This window comes from Enhydra lutris, unplaced genomic scaffold, assembly GCF_002288905.1.
Source record: "Enhydra lutris kenyoni isolate GAN:26980312 unplaced genomic scaffold, ASM228890v2 scaffoldscaffold9, whole genome shotgun sequence".
Classification (NCBI taxonomy): domain Eukaryota; kingdom Metazoa; phylum Chordata; class Mammalia; order Carnivora; family Mustelidae; genus Enhydra; species Enhydra lutris.
Genome location: NW_019154093.1, coordinates 59,263,011 through 59,275,687, shown reverse-complemented (window position 1 = coordinate 59,275,687; position 12,677 = coordinate 59,263,011). Strand labels below are relative to the sequence as shown.

At 35.0% G+C, this 12,677-nt stretch overlaps 1 protein-coding gene across 2 annotated transcripts in view; it reads right to left on the bottom strand.

The window, feature by feature from the left end:
• The window catches only part of LOC111142966 (metal response element binding transcription factor 2), a 65,324-nt gene that overhangs the window by 15,910 nt on the left and 36,737 nt on the right, over positions 1-12,677 (bottom strand). The window contains exons 2-9 of one of the 2 annotated variants that reach the window (XM_022496322.1): positions 11,088-11,286; positions 10,888-10,969; positions 5,481-5,576; positions 5,145-5,245; positions 4,606-4,754; positions 2,696-2,791; positions 1,717-1,785; positions 525-648 (exon numbers count right to left, since the gene is read on the bottom strand). In XM_022496322.1, coding sequence (XP_022352030.1) covers positions 525-648; positions 1,717-1,785; positions 2,696-2,791; positions 4,606-4,754; positions 5,145-5,245; positions 5,481-5,576; positions 10,888-10,969; positions 11,088-11,286 — 916 coding nt within the window. Of the gene's footprint in view, positions 1-524; positions 649-1,716; positions 1,786-2,695; positions 2,792-4,605; positions 4,755-5,144; positions 5,246-5,480; positions 5,577-10,883; positions 10,970-11,087; positions 11,287-12,677 lie in introns of those variants that run through there. The other variant, XM_022496323.1, reaches the window with a different exon arrangement.

Sequence of the window (12,677 nt, the reverse complement as noted above, 5' to 3'; positions counted from 1 at the left end):
AAGCAAACTGAGATGTCATAATGAGGGGGATAATCTCCAACCAGAATAGCTTTACTCCCTAACACATTGCTCTAACACTATTACTGGGTGCCCCCCATTCCTGGAAGTCAAAGATTACATACAAGGGAGTACCAACAAGAGAGGAAGGAAGAGTGTTGATTATATCTCTTAAATCTATAGAAACTTAGAAAAACAGGAGGAAGAAACATAAGTAAGATACACAATAATAAGAATTTCAATAAGGATTTCTCCCTCCCTTCTATCTTTAACTACAATGATTCTCACTTCAGAAAATGCGAAAATCAAATAATTTACTTCCTCCTTCTACATTTTTCCCTGAGTCAACAGGCAATAAACAGGAAGAGAGGGCTGGCCCTGATATCATCAGAGTTACTTCTCCCTGAACTAAAATTAAAATTTTATTTTAGATGTATAACTTATACATTTATCTTAATTGTTTTTAACAGAAACAAAACAAAAATTGACATCAAGTAGCTAATAAAGTTAGCTCTAAGACCACCTACCTCTCCAGGATGCAATCTATCCCAGTTTTCATTAATGTATGTCATAAGCTCAAGTTCAGAATCAAAGTATTTCTTCTTATGAATAACACTTAGGTTGTAAAGGCATAGGTGTGCTATATCTACCCTGGAATCCAAAAATAATCAAAATATACAAAAGCAATGTTTTTGGTTATTAAGAAATCACATTTTAAAAAATAAAAACAGCAATTAAAAAATCCAAACTGAAGTATACAGGTAAGCAGAGGGTCAATAGCATAAGTTATAATCACAATGTTAATAAATTACATATGAAAATAATTGGAAAACATTAACTAAATACTTGCTTACACTGAGTAGTAAACATAAACTAAAAGGAATTTGAGTAATTTCTTAAGATGCATTCAAAGAGGAAGTAACTATATTAGAAAAAATAACTCATAATAAAAATATCTACATTTCACTTATATATAAGCCATACAACAGCTCATATTTTAACAGACTTTATCTGAGTCATGAGTTAAATCTTATCTTTTCCTAAAATACATAAAACATTTAATAAAAATTTCTAAGTACTGGGGCACCTGGGTGGCTCAGTAGTTAAGCATCTGCTTTCGGCTCAGGTCATGATCCCAGGGTCTTGGGATGGAGCCTCACATCAGGCTCCCTGCTCAGCAGGGAGTCTGCTTCTTCCTCTCCCACTCCCCTTGCTTATATTCCTTCTCTTGCTGTCTCTCTCCCTCTCTATCAAATAAATAAATAAAATCTTTAAAAAAAAAAAAACAAAATTAAAAAAAATTTCTAAGTACTTACTATAAGCATTTTATCAGAAATCTCCCAAAATTCATCACACTTCCCATACCCAAGAATTACACTAAAGCAGAAACCAGCATATTTCGTATAAGACCTCTCTCTTCTGCCGTATGCTATTCTGAAGGCCAAAAGAATTAAAAACATGAATAAGAATTTTGAAAATCTAAAAGGTATGTGAAGCTACGTTCTATGCATTAGAAAATAAATGGCCTTATTATTTCAGCAATAAAACTAGATAATCTTTACTGAAACGACATCAGGTTTAAGGATAAATAAAAGAAAGCCAGGCATAAAGAAAAGCAAATTTTTATTTAAACCAAGTTAACATATTCAGAAACATTTCATCCTGTAGGTTTAAGAATATGGTCCTTTATTATTCCTCAACAGAAATGTCCATACTTACCACTGTAATGGTAGACGTTTGAGGTATTCTGGTCCAGAACTGCAGACAGAGCAAATAAATGTATAAAACCTAAGGAAAAAAGAAAAGTTGCATACTGAGTAATCAAAGGTATACATAAATTATTCAACAATTAAAGCTAATATTCAGCAAGTACATATCCTACAAAAGATAAGCGATACACAAAGCAAAATATAATCTGAATTATGACACTGTGATTTAAAGTTTTTCAGTAACGACAAATAATGAAATAGTTCATATATGGGGGGCAAAAGCAATTTTTTTTTTTTTAACCCATTAGACATTCAGAGTTCACACACAGGTTCATATACAGGTACAGTTTACTAATGTCTTGTGTGTACCATGAACTGTGATGGCAGCCCCCATATACAGTGTTATACTCAATGCTTTAAACAATCTGGTAACATAAAAGAAGATAAGCTGTTCTTCCTAAATTCTGAAAGACAGTAAGCAGCATAAGGTTTTTTTAAACCCAGGTTTTTTATGCCAAGTTCAGTGCTATTTTATTTTTCTTCCTAGAGCTCTCTGCTATTCCAAATTCTCCCAATCCAGAAAGCAGATTAGGGTCTGCTTTTGTTAATTCTTTAGATCGAGGAGGGTGTAAATTTTGTATCAAGGTTCTGTAGCCTTTTCCAATTTTCTGTCACAGGATCCCTTTGGGGTTTTTAAAAGGAAGGTACCAATGGGAATAGTTTAGAGTATTGTGGGGCAATAGGGGCAAATACAATCACTGATCAAATACTTAAAACTATTCTGGATTAACACCTAAAACCATAAAAATTATGTGTATTTTAAAAGTGTGCATAATTTAAGTCTATCATTCAGTATTTTCCCTCTAAAGTGACTCCTTCACAAATTATTTGTAATTACATTTAGAAATCTGAAACTGTAAACATAACTACAGTATAAAAGCTAAAAAAAAAAAAAGTATCAATTGGTAAAGTTCAAGTGGCCTTCTTACCTATCTCCAAATAGCATTGGCTTTTGCAGGCATTGCACACAAGCCTCATGAAACCACTGCTTACATTTGCAGCATTGTAACATCTTTAAATACCAGCTATAAGAAAAAAAGTTAAGATTAAAATTACTACTTTTCCAGGTAAAGTTTTAAAAACAAAGCAAAACAAAATCTAGTGGCATTATACAAAATATAGTCATGATTAACCGTAACATTTCTGCTATATTTAACACGAAAATTTTTCTTTCCCAAAAGGCTACTGGTGATTCCACCCCTCCTTTCTAATCCACAAGAATTTATAAAGCCTGGTTCCTAGACTAGTGAAGAATCTGTGCCAAAGAACAAACCCAGGATTTTTTTTTTCACACTGACTCTCCACATCTCCTAAGGGAGATTAGTTCAGAGGTTACTGACGTGCACAGCTGTTTGCCCAATATACCCAATAGTCACAGGCAGCTTTGTATCTTCACAGTGTTTCCATTATTCCTTTCCAGTATAATGAAAAGCAATGTAAAATAACACCTTTATATATAAATTTGGTTAACATAATTATAAATCTAATCAAAGACTCTACCAGATATAAAGGCTTTGTGACAGGTTTTGTTATTTTTCAGATAGCTGAAGAAGCTAAAACTGAATCTCTATCTAGGGATATCCTCTCTTTTCAGCTGGTATGTGGTTTTGATGTAATACCCTTACTGGCCTCCCAAATAATGCCTTTTCTTCCAATAATTATTCTGACTCAAAAAGTCAGTCCCCCATTAACTATAAGCCATATACAGTCAAAGGAATGAAGACTGATATTAAGTAAGGTTATTATTCATTCATCAAAAGACTAAAAAATGCTAATTATGTTCCAGATACGTAGCTAGGTCCTCTACTAAAGTCAGAGTGGCTAACAATATCAAACACAGTTCACATGGTCATGGGACTTCAAGAATTATCAATGATCCACTTCATAAAATGTCTATGATGGCTTCCACCTATTTTGAGTAATACTTTAAACCAAATGCTAGGTATAAATGAGTAAAGGAAAAGATCATTCTCTATGTTTATTCACTGTATCTCTTTTTTATAAGTGATTAAAGAAACTAGACAAATGTTTCTTAAATCTGCAGGTGACCAAAAACTAAGAAGTGTTATAAAAAGGTTAAGTCACAAATAAAAAATTCCATTAAGAATTAGAGATTAGGAAGAATGAAGAGCTAAAAACTCATTCATCTATACATTCATTTATTTATGTTTCATCAAGAACTTACATCCCAGTCATGGTAAAGTTTTACAGACATTTCCTGTAATGCATTTGAACAGATACTATGTTAATGATAATGACTACCCCTTAATGACATTTAATGACAATGACTAATCCAGGATTCTCCTAAACAGCACACTTGCTGGGATGCCTGAGTGGCTCAGTTGGTTAAGCGTCTGATTTTGGCTCAATTCATGATCTCGGGGTCCTTGGATTGAGCCCGGAGTCTGGCTCCCCACTCGTTTGTCCCTCTCCTTTTGCCCCTCCCCCAGCTCATGCTCTCACTTTTTCTCTCTCTCAAATAAATAAAATATTTAAAAAATAAATAAATAGCACTTGTCTTAAGAGAAGCAGAGTCTGAGAGGAAGAAGGACACAAGATACCAATAATTACAATTAAAGAGTAAAATATGATTCACTACCATTTTTTTAAATGTAGTACAAATACATGATGCACAACTTGGCTTAATATGAGCTTATACAAAAAAAAAAAAAAAAAAAAGAGGAATTAGAGGTATTAGTTGACCACCACTTATTTTCTTTATTGACACTTTCATGCATTTACAATTCATTATCATTTCCACATCACAATCAATAACAAAAATAAAAAAGATAATATAAACAAAAATCACGTAAAGGGCATGAAATAACTATTTACTTACTCTCCAGGGCCTCCACAATAGCAATAACATTGCTGGACATTGGTTTTATGACCTGCATCCCATTCAAGGTCTGCCACACTATAGGGTAATGTCTGCTTCATGACTTGCAATGCTTTGGCATTTGGTCCTTTCTTAAGCGCACCACCCCTCTATATTAGAGGGAAAAAGTTATTTGAACGAATGAAGAATAAAATCTTAAATACAGTTCCTTAACATAAAATGCTTCTGAAACTTCTGAAGAAACTTCCATTCTAAATTTCTTACCACAACACAAACTGTTTGACTAATAATAATCTTTATTTATTTTGTTGTCTTTCAAATTATTGCCCCAATTTCAAGACCACTCACTATCAGAAAATAAGTGCAAGGATAGCTGTAAATCACTTAAGCACCATTAGTCAAACAATAAGCCTCACCTCTTTCTACCCAGCATTGATTGCTCATTTCAGTCACATAAACTTTCAATGTAAACAATCATTACGTTGAGAGTGCCTTACAAATTCCATTTAGGGCTTTAGCCCAAAACACTTAAAAGATACCTTTGTTGTTGTTGCAAAAACACACTGTCGACAGAGCCATTTTTCATCTGAATCAATCACACTGGAATCAATATGAGGTGTGTGACACAACTGATGATATCCTTAATATCAAAAAAAGCATAAAGCAAATTCTATTTTATTAATAAATACTGCAACACAATTTCAAGAAGGCATTTTTAGTACTCTTCTCCTACATTAATATATTTACAATTGATGAATAAATTTGATAAAAGCTTCAAGTTATCGATGTAAAATACTTTTAATCATTAATCTTCAATAGGAGCGTTAAGTATGGAATAAAACTTTTCCACAAGATTAAAAGAAATCAATGTTTACCTTGGCCACACTTATCACATATAACCATTTCATTGGGAGCTTCTGAATACTCTTCTTGACATATTGTACAGACCATTTCCCCACTTCCAGTGGCTCCTAAAATATTTAAAATATACATTAAAAGACAGTCATAATAAAGAAGTATTTCATATAACAAAACTACTTTTTGACTCTGCGGGTAGCCTGTATTGGCAATGTTTATTCACTGAATCATAATGATTTCTTCTCAAGGCAAAGTACTATCCACAAAATGCTATCTCTATGCAACCTGTGTCCCTCCCACCTTTAACTTAACATACCTAACTACCTACATTGATAATTTAACCTGTTTTTACAGCAGATGGCATAATTTAACCTGCTCTCAGGCAAGATCCTTTATTCACTTCTAACACTCATACTCCCCTGGGGGACAAGGAAATGCGATGTTTTGTAAACACGAGAATTACTCTCCAGAATACACATCTACCTACCTATATACATGTATTCACTCACCCTACACTATCTACCATCATGAGACTAAAGAAAAAGGGCCAAGAAGATATGTCAATGACTTCTTTCTCTCTGGATTCAGCACATTTCTTTTTATTTGCTGACATGAAAGAAGCTGAACTCCAATTATTTAATCTCAAACTTCAGAAATCTGGAAATATGGTGTCTAATAAAGTATCCTAATAAAATCTCAGGCAACAAAAGTTTTTTTTTACCTTAATAGGTAAATCAATCTTATTAATTAATTAATAATAATACTTAATTATAATAGGTAAAATAATTTTATCTTAATAGGTAAATTAAAATTATATTCTTACCTTAATAGGTAAATTGTTTCTTCTTTAGGCATTTTTATTCTAATAACAATTTTATTCCACAAAATTTAGAATATGATTTTAATACTCTAACATCATTATTTCCAATATTCTCTTCTCCTCAATTTCATAGTTAAACTACATGGTATATTCATATGCCAATAATAATTAAAATGTACCATTCTGTGCTATTAGCCAAGTATCGTTAAGCTCTTGACATATATTATTTTGCTTAGTTCTACAGGTATCTTATTATTAGATAGAGGAACTGTGGCTCAGAAAGATAAAGTAACTAACCCAAGGATCCTCAGAAAGTATCAAGGCTAGGATTCAAATCCAGATATGCCAGAGTCCATATTCTCTCCAATCTGAGATCCTTCATCAATATTTTAGAATATTTTTTCTACCAAAAGTACTGCTCACACTGCTATTTTCAAAATTATAATTTCCTTTTTTTAGTTTTATTTATTTATTTATTTGACAGAGAGAATATCACAAGTAGATAGAGCAGCAGGCAGAGAGAGGAGGAAGCAGGTTCCCCGCTGAGCAGAGAGCCTGATGTGGGGCTCACTCCCAGGACCCCAAGATCATGACCTGAGCTGAAGGCAGGGGCTTAACCCACTGAGCCACCCAGGCGCCCCCAAAATTATAATTTCTAACAGCTACATAATATTCTATCCAGTAGAAATAACCAAATTTACTTTATTACACCTCTACTCTTATGTAAGTTACCAAATTTTTTGTTTGTTCACTTTTTAAAAAAATATTTATTTATTTGTCAGAGAGAGAGAGAGAATACAAGCAGGCATAGTGGGCAGGCAGAGGAGAAGAGAGAAGCAGGCTCCCTGCCCAGTAAGGAGCCCAACGCGGGCGAGACTCAATCCCAGAACCCTGGGATCATGACCTGAGTCAAAAGCAGCGGCTTAACCAACTGAGCCACCCAGGCATCCCTGTTTGTTCACTTTTTGCATCTTTCCTTGTTTATTGTGATCTCTTGTTCTCTCTCCCTACCTCTCCCAGGCTTTGTTTACTTCCTTGTACCCTTGGAAGGAAACAGCCTCCATAGGTTCTGAGTTTATGGCTCTGGTCAGGAGAGAAACCCCACTGAGCCTGACACCTCTCACTTCAAATCAGCATTTCCCTGAAAAAGGACCAATGGCCACAGGTTTTATCTTATACATATCAAGTTTTTTGTTGTTGTTAAAATAAAATTACAGTAAATGTTTTCCACTAGCATTTTCACTTTTGAATTATTTCTTTTGAATAAACTGCTAGAACTGACTATGCAGTATCAATTAAAGAATATAAAACATTAATGCAACCGTTAAAGCAATACCCAAAATAAAACTATTTTCACAGAAACCATATTAGGTGTTAAAATTTAAAATCCTTGGGGTGCCTGGGTGGCTCAGTGGATTAAAGCCTCTGCCCTCAGCTCAGGTCATGATCTCAGGGTCCTGAGATCAAGCCCCGCATAGGGCTCTCTGCTCAGCAGGGAGCCTGCTTCCCACCCCCCCACCCCCGCCTGCTTCTCTGCCTACTTGTGATCTCTGTCTCTGTCAAATAAATAAATAAAATCTTTAAAAAAAATTTTTTTAATCCTTTTAAATGTATTTGTTTTAACCTATCTCCCTTTTGTGATGCACATTTCTTTGACTACTAATAGAACTCTCTCTACATTTTTCCTTATTTACATAAACTTTTAAAAATAATCTTATTAGGGACGCCTAGGTAGCTCAGTCAGTTAAGCGTCTGCCTTTGGCTCAGGTCATGAACTCAGAGTCCTGGGATCAAGTCCCACATTGGGCTCCTGCTCAGTGGAGAGCCTGCTTTTCCGTCTGCCTGCCACTCCCCCTTCTTTGCGCTCTCTGACAAAATCTTTTTTAAAAAAATTATCTTATTAGATGGATGAAATTAGTCCAATTTATTAAGTCATTACGATACGTATCTATTATTAGCAGGCTTCTTATAGGAAGAAAATTACTAAAGCTACACTCCACACTGAAATCTGCCATAATGCAGTATTCAGTTTCACTTCCTCATTCTAAAGCAACTCCAACTACATGTGTGCTATTTTCTGGGTGCTAGAAAGAGTTAAACAGTGGTGCAGTCAGTTAAGTTTAGGACTCTTGGTTTTGGCTCAGGTCATAATCTCAGGATAGTGGGACTGAGTTCTGCACAGGGCTCTGTGCTCAGTACAGACTCCACTTGAGCTTCTCTCTCGCTTTTCCTCTGCCCCTTTCCCCCATGCATGCGACACTCTCTCTCTCTCTCTCTCAAATAAATAAATAAATAAATCTTAAGGAAAAAAAGAGTTAAATAGCCAAGGAGCAATTCTTTTTTCTTTTCAGTTCTAGGACAATAAAAAACGACAGTGAGCAAAAACAATCACAGACCTCTAAACTGATATACTGGGTAGAACACACATTGGATAGTACCCTTCACTTTCACAACTTAAAAAAAAAAAAAAGGGACGCCTGGGTGGCTCAGTTGGTTGGACGACTGCCTCCGGCTCAGGTCATGATCCTGGAGTCCCGGGATCGAGTCCCGCATCGGGCTCCCGGCTCCGCGGGGAGTCTGCTTCTCTCTCTGACCTTCTCCTCGCTCATGCTCTCTCTCACTGTCTCTCTCTCAAATAAATAAATAAAATCTTTAAAAAAAAAAACATTTTACTTATTTATTTGAGAGAGAAAGAAAGAGAGAAAGATAAAGTGAAAGAGAGCATGAGAGGGGAGACGGTCAGAGGGAGAAGCAGACTCCTCTCGGGGCTGGGAGCCTGATGCGGGACTCGATCCCAGGACTCCATCCCAGGACTCCAGGATCATGACCTGAGCCAAAGGCAGTTGCTTAACCAACTGAGCCACCCAAGTGCCCACACTTCCACAACTTTCTATATGTACTACAGGCTTTCTTCTTCCTGTCTGAAAGGAAGAAATGGATAGAGGGAGGAGGGAGGGAAGGAAACAAATATATCTATAACCTGCAAGAACCCTGAAAAGTTGAAAGAGACTCATAACTAATAGGGGAACAGAAGCAGTGTAACATGTTTCAGTCCTACCACAAAGAAAGATCCATGTTTACAAACTAGTAATAATTCATACATTAATTCTGTATGCAGGGTAACAAGATCTGCTCAATACAACTACTGTTAGAGATCTCCTAATCTTTCTCCTATCCCTCTTCTCACTGATTCCTCAATTTCAGATTTAAAACATAATTTCAGAACTTTAAACTGATCAATCCCAAGAACTATAAAGTTTCTCTTGAAAGACATATTACTATCAAGTAAGAGCTATCAAGTTCCCCACTTAAGCCCCAATTACCAACTATGCACATGGTAATTAGATCATTCTAATTCTTTAACCAAAACTTCCTTATTCTTTAAAAAATTTAAGAATGAAATCAAGAAATAAAAAAAGATTTGGGCGCCTGGGTGGCTCAGTGGGTTGAGCCTCTGCCTTCAGCTCAGGTCATGATCTCAGGGTCCTGGGATCGAGGCCCGCGTCGGGCTCTCTGCTCAGCGGGGAGCCTGCTTTCTCCTCTCTCTCTATGCCTGCCTCTCTGCCTACTTGTGATCTCTCTCTCTCTGTTTCAAATAAATAAATAAAATCTTTAAAAAAAAAAAGAAATAAAAAAAGATTTAAGAATGAAATAAAAAATTAAGAATGAAATCAAGAAATAGAACACAGTAGTAATCTACCATAGAGTTCCACTTGGGATTCAAATTAAAAACCCAATCACCAAATACTTTAGAAAGGTATCCACCCTTTAGAGAAAGAAAATTTGTATCTCCTTAATATGAAACACAGGTCTTAGCACAGGCCTCTTAACTCAATTAAAAAAAAAAAAAAAAAAAAGTCGGGCTTTGGTGTGCAGCTAAAATACTCAAATTTTTAGTACTTGTAATTAATAAATCACTTTTCACAAGAAAAATACCTGGGAACAACATCCTTATTTAGCAGATTCAAAGGGTATACAGTAATCATAGAAATTATTACAGTAATAAAAGAGAAAGCATTACAAAAAACATACCTATAATCAAACCAAGGCATACCTGTATTCACTTTTACTTGCACACAAATAAGCCTCATTTTCCCATCCAAATTTAAAACCCCTAATTAGATGGTCATTTCAAATCATTCTTATTAATGAATACTTCTAGTATCCTAAACCTGTTTAATATGTCCTAATATCCCCCAAATCATCCAGCAAATAGTATGTTCTCAATAAATACTAGCTCTCTACATTACTTTTACTAATATAAGCAAGTAACAGTTAAGTTGAAGCCCAAAGTATTACTCATATTAGTGGCTAAAAATTTTTCTTCAAAATTATTAGATGGGCCCTAAAAATAGTTCATAGATGTACACCACTGACGCATCTGTTCTTTAGTCTACCTCTATTCTAACTAAGAATAATTCCTGTTCTTCTAGGGTTTATAACAGATTATAACTCCTTGAGGACTATGAAGAACACATATCCTCAAAAGTGATTCTGAGTTACCTTAATATACTGTACTCAACAAAAAACACTAGAAAGTGACAGCCTAAAAAGAAAATCAAATTTTAGTGTAAATCATGTTCAAGAGAAATAGTAGCACCTGCCTGTTTGAATGTCCTTCCAGAGAACCCAGGATTTAGAACTGTCTTCAAATATGATGAAGCAGCTCTGTTTCAATATGTTTATCTGAAATATAGAGGAATATTTATGGTGATTTTTTTGTAAGTTAAAAACATGAAGTTAAACTCAGAATTACTAAAAATTTACTGCAAAAAAACAAAATATATATAAAGGTAAAACTTGCCTTTTTGATAGTTCCAAGATAAAACAAGCCATCTGACCATCTAGCTAGGACATCCTGACCCTCTTCAAATTTACATGCTGGCTTTTTGACTTTATGTCCATCCTGTAAAGACAGCTTGGTCAAGGATGTTGGGGTCTTTTGGTTTCGACGTAAAGGAGACCGCTTGTGGACCAGTGAATTACCTGCCCCTGTAGAGTCTCTGATTAGGAATAAAAGACAATATATAAGATTAACTTACTTAAAGAGCTTATTTATACACCAATGATATGTTTTATATATTAATCAAAAATTTTGATTTATTAAAAAAAAACTTAAATTGGGAGAAAATTTAATAGGTACCTCAAAACACAAATACTCTATGGAATAAGTAACTTTAAAGAAAATGATAATTGTTCTCAAAATTCATTCAATGCCTACCCTTACTGAGACAAGGATTCAGCAATCACTCTAAGATCACACATCACGGCACCTAGTATCAAAATAACAGCTCTAAGCTGAAGCGGGTAAGCCATGGTCATCAGCAAAGGATGCCTTAAATCTCATGACCAGGTTTAGATAAACTAAAAAGAAGTTACATGGCACAATTTCATAAGCACATGAAAAAGAATAAAAATAATTATGCCACACATAGTGAAAACACACTAACCAGTGACTTTGGGGTAGTTGGGTATATTCAACTCATTGGAAGAGTAGTCATGACCTCCTTAAGTGAACCACCACTGAATTAAGTCGTTTATTGATGGGAATGTGTCCCAAGTCCCTAAAATATAAAGACTAGGAGTTTAATAAAATTTAGAAACACCATTTGTACAAAATCATACTCAAATGAGAGGTATAACAACATTTATATTTTTTAAGCAAAAGACCCCAAAATTATGTATTCCAAAATTATATTATTATTCATATATTAGTAATTCCATGAACAGCATAGCATAACTACCACCAACTTTTTCTCAAAGGTAACAAAACACTGTTTGGTTTCATTTTCTTAACTTAAGATGCTTTACTAATTAAATACACAGCAATGTATAAAACTAGACAGACAATAATTCAAAAGTAGATAGTATAAAAGTTAAGTAAAAATAAAATAAGTGGGGGAGAAAAAAAATTGTTTCAATACCTAGGAATTGGGACTACCTAATTTCAATACCTAAGAATACACAAATTCTAGGAAATTCTATCATGAGCTTCAACATAAATAAACCTTGAAGATATTAGGCTAAGCAAAAGAAACCAGACCAATAAAAGAATAAATATTGTATAATCCCACTTACATGACATAACCAGAGTTTCACACTCATAGACACACAGGGCAGAATGGTGGCTGCCTAGGGCCAGGAGGAGGTCAGTATGCAGAGTTAGTGTTTAAGGGGTAGTAGAGTTTCAGTTTGAAAGACACACTACAGGGGCGCCTGGGTGGCTCAGTGGGTTAAAGCCTCTGCCTTCGGCTCAGGTCATGATCTCAGAGTCCTGGGATCGAGCCCTGCATCGGGCTCTCTGCTCCGCGGGGAGCCTGCTTCCTCCTCTCTCTCTGCCTGCCTCTCTGCCTACTTGTGATTTCTCTCTGTCAAATAAATAAAATCTTAAAAA